Below are 11436 nucleotides of genomic sequence, written 5' to 3' on the forward strand. Positions count from 1 at the left end.
AATCAAAATAAGACAAATCTTGGCGGATAGTCCCTGTTACGGATTGCCATTAGTGGCTTGTCCTAACAGACTTAGATTCGTATTACAATCCAATGGATCCCTGTTTCATACCCAAATCTACAGATTCATGCTTGATGAATCATACAAGCAGATTTATAAGGAAGACCCCCATTAAGGGTTAAGAAAGAAAATCAACTCGTCTTAACCAAGAAAACAAATATGGCGGACTATTGTATCCTGCCTCAGTCTCGCAATAATCGATAACCCATTCATAATGGTCCACTTTTAGAAACAGATAACATGTAGGCAGATTCTTAATAGCAAATCCCCTATTGCGAAATCATACACGTAAAATAGTCCTAACGGACTATCATATTTGTACATACGGACTCACATAAACAGGTAGCTCATTCTTGGCGGACTTATCTGTTAGAGTATGCCCAAAGACCAATCATTAGATGGTTGTAATTACATACACATTTTACCTCGTTATTAATATAAGACATTGCCATTGTTATTTTAGTTTCTTTTTCTCTCTATATAAATAAACTGATTAATAATAAATTCCTAATAATAATATAATTATTCTTAAAAGGTCCTTAGTCAAGTATTATTATGGGCGTGGATAATAATGATGTAATATCTCATTTTTCAATGATAACAGAACAATAATTTTGAGACCACAAATCTAATATGTGAAGTTGAATTTTATAATTTAATTAATGTTTATAGGGTCGCATTGGATTTGTGTTAAATTTTGGTGATGAAATTTTAACGTTTAGGCAATTAATTAAGTAAAAAGATTAAATTGTGAAAGATGCAAAACTTAGTAATTATTGAATTTTAATGACCCGATGTTTAATTATCAAAGGAGAAGGGACTTAAGTTGTAAATAGATCATAGAAGTTAGATGGATGGTATAGGAAAATTAAATTGACATTTGGTATGTTTATTAATAGGGATAAAGTTGTAATTAGGTAATAATAAGATAAAGATTAATAAAAAAATACAAATGGTATCATCTTCTATATGTTCTACCGCCAAAATTTGAAAGGGAAAAACACCATTGAAGTGCTTGGGAGGTTCGGCCATAGTTCCTCTTGCATTTGAGTCCATTTGAGTTTATTTTTAGTAATTTTTATGTTTTTGAGATCATTGTAACTAGGTCCAGCTAGCATGTACCTTCGTTTTTGAATCTGTTAAAAATTTTAGGAATTTCCATTGATGAATCTTGAATTTTTTTATGATAATTGTGTGTTTGAAGCTTTGATTGTGGTATTTGGTTGTTTTGTGAAGTGATTTTTATTAGATTTTAATTTAAGGATTTAATTGTTAAAATGTCAAATTTTCAAGGTTTAATGGTGAATTTGAGGTATAATTGGGACTGTTTAAGGACCTAGATTATTCGACAATAAATTTTTATTTGAGAAAATTGTTATTTTGATTATTTTCGGGTTAGATGATTAAATTGCAGAAGTTGTAAAAGTTTAGGGAAAATGTATGATTAATGAAAAGTTAAGGGTCATATGCATTGGATGGAATGTGAAATGTGTATGAGATTAATATATTGTATTTAATTATTTTATAAATCAAGACTTGAATAAAAAAAACAACTGAGGAAAGGGGAAAATAGCAGATTAGTCCCTGCGTGTTGATCGAAATTAAACTATAGTAAGTCCATAGTATTTCAATATGTAAATGAAATTCTATTTGTAATAATATATTATTGTTCTTTAGTTAATATGTTTATAGATAATTATTGTATGAATGCACATACGTGCCCCTGTTTGTACTTCGTTACCTTTGAATGCACATACGTGCTCTTGATTTTATTCCGATATCTTTGAGAACATTGCATCGTTACATCATCTCATCATTTGTATTCTTGAAATTGTAGTAATCAAATAATAGGTGAACCATGTCTAATTGTATTTAGATTAAACATTATACTATGTTTTTTCTAAGCTATGTAAGCTTACGGGTTTTTGTGGATTGTTTTATAGATAATCATTGTTGACTTTTTGGAAGGATCAACCAACCAGCTCACACTATCCATCTAAGTTGGTAGTTTTTGTATCTTTTGGGTAGTGGCATGTATATATAGATAAATATGGGGTTTTTAAATGTTGATAGATGTAGTTCATGAATGAGGTGTGTGTTTTGCTTAGGGTATGTTTTTTTATTGATGAAACAAGTATACATATATAATGCATAGATGAACACCTTGATGTTTAGTTGTTGAATGAAGTGGTTTTAATCATGGTGAAATACTTATTTGCTAGATGTCTTATAAAGGAGGTCTTTTGGTTATTTTTGAGACTAAATGTTTAGTATATATGTGGTGCCTTTGAATGTCATATTGTTAGATGAAATAGGTTGATTGATTTGGTTTGTTTAGATGTGTTGGAATAATGCCTAGGTCTATTGAATATGGGCATAATTGGAGTGGTGGAATAGGTATGGTTTGGTCTTAAAATTGCATGATTTTTGGGTCAAATTTGGTGCACACGGCCTGGGACACAGACTGTCACATGGCCTGGCGACATAGCCGTGTGTTATTTGTAAATTCCTACTGTTTTAAGTCAGTGAGTTACATGGCTTGCGACATAGCCATGTGACCCTACTCAGTGAGTTACACGAGTGAGGGTACGGGCTGGGACACGGCTGTGTGTCCCTTGTTCGATTGTTACACGGTCGTGTTACCTCCTGTTTTCACATTTTGCAACTTTTTCTTAAAATCTCTATTTTGTTTCAAATTAGTCTCGAATTGTTTCTAAATTATTTTTAGGGCCTCGAAGGTCCGATTTAAAGCCCAATTATATATTTTTGATAAGCTTTTAATGAGTTTTTGTTAATTAATATTGAATGAAATTAATGATATATATTTTGATATAAATTGTTTGGAATTGCTTGGTAATACTCCATAACCCTAATCTGACAATGGACAAGGGTTAAGGATGTTACAAATAATTCATTGAGACTAATGTGTAGTTGATAGATGACAAAGTGTAGTCATTGACATAGGGATGTCAAAATCAATACATGAGTATGTTTATTGGATTATTATGTAATAGTCACAAGCATTACTCATAGTGATAACTATGTATATGATCCTCAGACTTAATATCATCATTGTCTTAACATCGTGAGTCGTATATTTTGATACAGTCAAACATCTACCGTAATAGGTTGTACTAGAAGGTTGGATATACCACAATACATGTAGTGGGATATGATTTATCAATATATGATTTATCCCTCCTACATAATGGGAGTAATATATTGGGCCACTTGATAGAGTGAGACTAGAAATGCATGGCCATGCTGAAATAAGTGTGATATGAGATATCACACTTATTTGTTTATTGTAGTCTACTCAGAATATCAAGAAATACAAGATTGGACTATACAAGTGTGACTATACCGTGACTTGTGTCCAATCTAGATTTAAAGGATAAAAGGATATGATACATGAAAAGTTTATCACAAAAAGGTTATGCCAAATCATGAATTCTTGTAACTTGGGTAGCAATGATGCATTGCTAGATGCCACTCATTGCTTGTAACATTAGAAATGTTCTAGCATTACTACTAACATTACATGAACCTAAAGAGTCACATCCTATTGTTAAAGCGAATAGACTTTACGCTAATAGAATGGACGTATACCCTCCTACATACAATTATGATGGATTCTTATCCTTGGCGGATAAATATCGCCTGGTGGACAGAATCTCCTGGCGGACAATATTGCCTGACGAATAGTATCGCCTGACAGACAAAAAATAACCTGGTGGATAGAATTACCGAGAAAATAGGATTGTCAGGAGGATACGCCTTGCAACATCTTTCCAGAGTTAATATTTATGGAATTTAGTATTCTTATAAAAAGAATATAATTTTAATATCTTCCATGATTTTCTCTGAAAAGTAAAAGGGAAATTATTTTGTTTTTAATATACATGATATTAATAAAAGGAATATAATCTCGGATTATGTAGGTGTGGGTAAGAAAATCAAACTAGGTCTAGCAGCCAAAAGTTTGTATTCTCTCTAAAAAAAGTTCTAAGAGTTTTGTTGTTCATGCTTAACTGAGTGAACTACGTAGAGGTCAAGATATTTTATTGCAGCTTGGATTAACATTGCGCAAGGATTTCAACTAACAACGTTTTTCATCGTTTTTAGTTTTAAAAGGTATATCTTCAACCTTATTTCAACCCGATTCGTTCCTCGTACATGGATCTGTGGTTGACGACCGTCAGGATAATTTTGTCGTTGTGCCATGAGGCATACTAGCGATCCAACATTATCAAGCGGATCCCATATTTGCGGAGACATAAATGTGAACACATATACATAGATTCCCATACACAATTTTATCTTGCGAACCTCCATTGGAATATGCCACCTTGGCAAGTTGGGCGAGTTCATAATGCGAACTGCTTTCTGGAACTCTTTGGATCTTGCCATAGCCGTGGAATTGCATTCATCCATACAAATTAAAGCTTTCGACTCCGTAGAGTCCTTTACGTCCCACAAATGGCTCTCATATACGTCCCATAAAGGGCACTCATATAATGGTGCGCACCTTTCTTCGTACAGTCCGCCTAAACCTCTGTAAATCCTCCTTATTAATTCGAACACTTACGTGTTCCCCTGCAAGGTTAAGGCATTCACCATTCATAGTTTGCATTTACATGCCATATTGGAGGCAAATCACATATCATAGTCTCTTCTCCATCTTCCATCTCAACCACATTTCGACAACCCTCCATAACTTTGCATAATTCATACACATGCATTTCATACACAAGTATTCTACATCCTTAACTTTCATCCCTTTTCTTAAATTTGGGAACATAGAAAGGTTAGGAAGCTTACCAACTTGAGAAATCATTAGCCACTTATGCACAAACTTTAGCTACCTTCTTCCATGCAGACCATTATTTAATCTTTCTTTCTTTCAATCTAGACCAGTGAATAAGCTGAAGAAAGAACAGAAAAATAAGAGCACCACATCGGAGAATAACGTCTCTCCCTTATATACTACTAACGCACTTCCTTCACTGATGTCAATTTCAACAGCCAAGTGTGCAAATCTATAATCATCATGTCTCCCACTAAAAAACTTTCTAGTTTAAATGTAATCACACTGCTCTTGAAATCAATTTTTTTATCAACCAGTCTACCAGTTGCTCTTATTTCCACTAAAGCCCGCTTAAATTTGTAAGCTTTTCAAACTAATCTCCTTAAATTTGTAAGCTTTTCAAATTAATCTCCAAAATTACCATTCCAACCTTAATATTTCGGGGTGTGACATTCAATCCCAACCAACCCTATCCCTTATCCCCAATTATCAAAAAAAAAATTTATAGTTTCTTAAAAAAATTTAATTATATTGAAAATTAGGACATTTAGAGTTGATAAATGTACCATAGAAGCCCCTACACTATGAGTCGGATTACATTTTGTCCCATTTACTCAAAAGTGAGGAAATTAGCCTTATAACTGGTCATTCCATTAAAAATTCCATCCATTTTTACTGTTAAATGATGTGGCTAACAAAATAAATAGACTATAGCACATGGCATGCACGTATACGTCAAGTTGACATGTTATTTGACGCATCAACAAATATTTAAAAAATAGGAAGTCTTAAAATATAAATAAAAGTTTATAATAATTGTTTAAAAAACCACATTTAGAATCGTCCCTTTGTGGACTAGACAAATGTAACCATCTAGCACAAAAGCTATTAGATAAGAAAATTCTTCTGTAGCTTTGTTTCTCATTGTTTATCATAAATACTTTTGGAGTTATAAATACTTCAAAAGCACTTTGTTTTAACTCCTTTGAAACCATAAGATTAGAAATACTTCAAAAACGCTTTTTTAGCTTTTACTTTTGGAAAGACACTTTTGGAATTAAATAACATTTTAAACTCTTATTTATAACCCAATGTATCTTATGTAATATTTATATTGGGTATACAATTATTTTCCTATTGAAATTTATTTCAAATAAATAAAACTATATATTTAAATTTGTAATGATTATATTTTAATAAGAGTTAAAACAATGATTATATATTCAAATTAAAGTTTACAAATAATTAATATTAATTTTTAAAATATTTAAAATTTATATTTCATATACCAAAATATTAATAATGAGTTACAATAAATTATTTTTATATTCTTACTAAATTATCGTAATATTAATGAATTTTACATTATTTAAATGTATATTCATACTTGAAATATCATGCCTAAAATGAATATTTTATTTTTAAAAGTACTTTTTACAAAGAACACTAAACTCTTAAATCTTAAATCAAACCTTTTCAAAATATTTTTACGTACTTTTCAAAAAAAAATTCAAAAGCAATGAGAAACTAAGCCTATATCTATAACATACACATATGTATATAAGCACAAGTTTTAAAAAAATTGAACTGACGAGAATATCCTTTATTTTCTATCATATTACTAAATTTATAATTAAAAATAATTATAATATTTAATTTAAAAATTAATTAAAAATAAAATAAAATAGAAGTGGTGATAATTACATATAAAAATAATTAGAATTTAAATTAAAATTATTAGTTAAAAATTGTTTTAGTTTTAAAATAGAGTTATTAATTGAATAGAGCTTTAAGCAAAAGATATAGGATAAAATTTGTGATAATTATAGTTATGAAAATTATTTGGTACACTAATAATGAAGTTTTAGACTTCACAAGTAGGGCTAAGGGATTGACAAATGTACTATAGGAGTATAGTAAAATATTTTAAAAAATAATTAATTAGAAAAAGAAACACTTATCAATTTTTAAGGTTGTGGAATAAAAAAGTATATTATCAGTGTATCAAATAATAAGCTTTATAATTATAATTTACAATTATTAGTTAATTTTTATGTAAACAAAATTGTGATAATTTTATTGATGTAAAATAGGCTTATTACTTGAATAGAGTTCTAAGCATATTAATTATCACTTAATTAATATTAAAGTTAATTATATTAATTAATTATTAGTTTAAATAATATTACTTTGTACTAATTATATAAAATAAATCTATATTATAAGTTGAACATATTAAAATTTTTAATTATTATTTAAAATTTCTATTTTAATATTTAAATTGATGGATTAATATATTATAATTAATAATTCAATTAAAATATTTATTTTACACTTCTGCAATTAAAAAAATAATATTTAAAAAGTAATTAAATATCAAACGCATGAAATCACATTAGAACTAGTTTATACTGAAAATTAGTAGATTTAGTGTTAGAGAATGTATAGGCGGAAATGGAATAGAGAACAGAGCACATGGTGTCGTCGGCATTTGTAAAAGCAAACCAAAAAGAAAAGAACAGAATAATAAAATCACGGGTAAACTATTAAAATAGTCACTTTTGTTTGGCTCAGGTTATATTTTAGTCATTTATGTTTGAAATGTTACGTTTTAGTCACTTATGTTATCGCGTTGTAACATTTTAGTCACTGAGCCGTTAGTTTCTGTTAATGGTGTAACACTAAGCTGATGTGGCACTTTAAATCATCATTTCAAACAAAAATTCTAGGTTAATTTATACAATCGATCCCTATATTTTTTCGTTTGGAGCAATTTAATTTTTTTTAATGTTTTTTTAACTTTCTTTCTTTTCCATTCTCTTATGCTTCTCCCTTTGTTTTTTTCTCCCTTCTCCATTTCTTTTAACGTAGATTTTCAATATTTTATTTTTTTGAACAATTTAATTTTTTCGAGCGAGGCGAGCTTGTGGACTAGTTACAAATGGAAAATATAGAAAAACTATGTTAAAAGAAATGAAGAAGGGAGGAAAATAGACGGAGAAGCAGAAGAGAATGGAAAAAAAAGTTAAAAGAACATAAAAGAAAAATTTTAAATTGTTGAAAATGAAAAAAATATAGGGACTAATTGTAGAATTTAACCTAAAATTTTCATTTGAAATGATGATTTAACGTGCACGTCAGCTTACCGTTACACCATTGTCGGCAATTAACGATTCAGTGACTAAAATGTTATAACACGATAACGTAAATGACTAAAACGTAACATTTCAAATATAAGTGACTAAAATGTAACTTAAGACAAACAAAAGTGACTATTTTAATAATTTATCCTAAAATCAAGACAGAGGGCGGTACAATATTCAAAAGCCAACACACCCAATACAAGTGATAGAGGTGAGAGAAAGTCGACTCAACTCAAACTCGACTCGACTGCAGTCAATTTATAATTACTAGAATACCACTCTCACTCTCTCGCTAACTCCATTTCTACTTTCCATCAGATCCCCTTTTCTTTCATTTCATTCAAATCGAAGGCTCTCTCTCTCTCTCTCTCTCGCTTTGTTTCTTCAATTAGAAGCGTTTCTTGTTTTTCTTGGGGTGGTTTTGAGAGTGGAATCAGAGAAAACCCAAACGAAAATGGAGAGGAGTACTCCAGTGAGGAAACCACACACTTCCACTGCAGATCTTCTCACTTGGTCCGAGACTCCTCAACCTGATTCCTCCGCCTCCGCCGCTCGTCCCACCCGCCCTCATCAGGTCCTTTTAAAAAAAAACTTTTCTGGTATGTTATTAGTGTTTTTTTTACTGATTTTTTTAAATCAATGGCAGCCGTCGGATGGGATCAGAAAAGTTGTGTTTGGAGGTCAAGTGACCGATGAAGAATTTGAAAACTTAAACAAACGGTGAGATCTCCTTCCACCTTCTTCGTCCCCTTAAAAATCCTATCTTCATTTTCATTTTCCTTCTTTATTTATCTTGAAACATTTTGTAGCTCTATGCCTGTTTTTGTAAAATATACTTTCAGAAGCTTCGAGCTGTTACTATAATTTCGCTGTTTGTCTTTTTTTTTTCAGTTCTTCCAATATCTCATAAAAAAATACCGTTTTGAATATTTTAAAAAAGCAATTCGATTTCGAATCTGCGCGTTCTTTAAATTTTTTTTGAGGTTTGATCTGTTCAATTATCCGTGATTAACAACAATGATTCGTTAGATCTCTCTTCTGGTCCAACTCTGGCAACCGTTGATGGAGATCTAACTGTACCAACTGTAACTATTGAGCAAACCAATCATGTCTCACTGCTCGGAATTACTAATGCTTCGCCGAATTGCGAGGTTTGATGATTTTAATATACGATAGTAAAATCAGTTGAAGATGAAATGTTTGAAAATAATTTCTTTTACTAAGATTTCCTTGTTTGTTGGCATTCATTCTTAAGTAATGGTCAGCAAGGTGTTTAAATTTGTTCCATTATTCTTTTCTTCGTCTCTGTCGCAGTTGATAAGTGAGTTTGTTAGGATAAACCAATAAGCCATTAAGCTTGTATTGGAATGAGAAAAGGAATTTGTGCTTGATAGATTTTGCATCTTCTTGGTTCCTCTACATTTGGTTTTATGCTGCTTAATCATCTGTTGTGGTCTCCAGGAAGCCTTGTTCTGGATATAAAATGAAGGAGATGACGGGTAGTGGCATTTTTGCAGCCAATGGAGAAAATGATGAATCAGAACTAGGCAGTGCTAATCCTACACCAAACAGCAAAACCGGACTACGAATGTACCAGGTATGCATTCAGTTCTTTTGTTTTTCTCATCATGATCAATATAGTAATTTATACCAATCTTAAGACTTTTAAACATTATACTTAGTATCATTCATTAAATATTTTGATGTTTGGCATTGTCAGCAAGCATTAGCTGGAATTAGTCACATCTCATTTGCCGAGGAAGAGAGTATTTCCCCAAAAAAGCCGACTACTCTTCCTGAAGTGGCGAAGCAGCGTGAGCTAAGTGGAACACTAGATAGTGAGGATGCAAAGTTGAAGAAGCAACTCTGTGATGCAAAGTGCAAGGACCTTAGTGGACATGACATCTTTGCACCTCCACCTGAAATTTTACCAAGGCCGACAACTGTACGTGCTTTGGCATTGAAGGACAATTTTGACATGGGAGAACCTGATACACGCAATGTAAGTACATGTTAAAACTCATTGAATTTTGTCAAAGCGATAACAGGTTGGTATGCCACTTTTTCTATAGATTACTCGCACAACCAATTGTACTTAAGATAGTTAGGAGTCCCATAGAGCTGGGCATGGAATAAGTAGGAGATTTACATTTATGACTTTCTGTGCTTCAATTTCACTTGCTTCCTTTTTGAGGTTTGCCTTTAGCATCAATAATTAAAGTTGAATATCTTTTAGGTTGTTGAATTTGGATTGTTATTTTGTAGCCTGCTGGAAGTGGCTTGCCAAGTGAGGAGGCTTCGGTTAAGACAGCAAAGAAAATTCATAATCAGAAATTCTCTGAGCTCTCAGGAAATGACATATTTAAGGGTGATGTTCCTCCAGGTTCTGCTGAGAAACCACTCAGTGCTGCAAAACTGCGGGAGATGAGTGGCAGTAACATCTTTGCTGATGGGAAGGTAGAGTCTCGTGACTACTTTGGTGGTGTTCGCAAACCCCCTGGCGGCGAAAGCAGCATTGCTTTGGTTTAACTTCTTAGCTTTCTCTAACCCTGTCAAATTGCTTCAGCTGTGTCTGGTGTTTGTCTTTAGTGGGGGTGTGATTGTATTATGACTTTTTCCATTGTGGGTTTTGGGATTATGTCTTTAGCAGTTAACATTTCAACATGAGGTATGGACATATGCTAATTGCTCTGTTTGTCCATTATCTTGTGTTTTTCAGTCCCATCTTGGTGAAGGCCTTGGGCTGTTTCAGATTTTAATTTGTTGCTCAGTGCGTCATTTTTATTACATTGTTGTAAAAGATCATACTTGACCTACGGACTTATTTTGGTCAGCTTCTTGATTTAACCCCTTCTTCGTTGAATTGATAGTATTTGACCTACAAAACATCTAGGCGAAAGGAAAATTTCGGTCTTTTTATTACGACATTAGGAAAAATAAATTTTGGCTACTATCTATAATATATAAAATGCCTAATTGAGATAATATAGAAGTCAACTTGAGATAATCTTGTGAAATTATTAAAATATCCTAATTTTAAAGGTAATTAATATTCTTATAAGGATTTTTTAATCTTTTATACTTTTATATATTTTCAAATAAAATAACAAAAGAAATTATCTGACAATCAAACACTTAACTGACAAATTTGTATAAAACTTCTTACCACTCTAATGATCATTTCTTGAAATATTTTTATAAATATATTTGTAACATAAAATATTTTTATTTACTCGTAGGGTGGATATGATAAAATCTAGTATTTAAAAACTCTTAAATTATTATACTTTGTCTAAGTAAGTGTTTATTCAATTTTGTAATTAATTAGGCATTTATTTTATAACTAAATTAATCTTAAATTATGGTTGGAGCAATAGACTTCTAGATAACACAATGAGAAGATTGATTTTAACTTGGTGTAATTTT

General features: G+C 31.3%; 1 protein-coding gene across 1 annotated transcript; it reads left to right on the forward strand.

The window, feature by feature from the left end:
• Window positions 1-8228: 8228 nt before the first annotated feature.
• Window positions 8229-10873, forward strand: LOC105785275 (uncharacterized). The gene is made up of 5 exons (XM_012611260.2): window positions 8229-8584; window positions 8657-8730; window positions 9472-9607; window positions 9731-10012; window positions 10276-10873. Exons 1-5 carry the CDS (start codon window positions 8465-8467, stop codon window positions 10537-10539), a joined length of 876 nt encoding a protein of 291 aa, XP_012466714.1. The 5' UTR covers window positions 8229-8464; the 3' UTR covers window positions 10540-10873.
• Window positions 10874-11436: the final 563 nt, after the last annotated feature.

Source organism: Gossypium raimondii, chromosome 1 (genome assembly GCF_025698545.1).
Source record: "Gossypium raimondii isolate GPD5lz chromosome 1, ASM2569854v1, whole genome shotgun sequence".
In the NCBI taxonomy this organism is placed as follows: Eukaryota; Viridiplantae; Streptophyta; class Magnoliopsida; order Malvales; family Malvaceae; genus Gossypium; species Gossypium raimondii.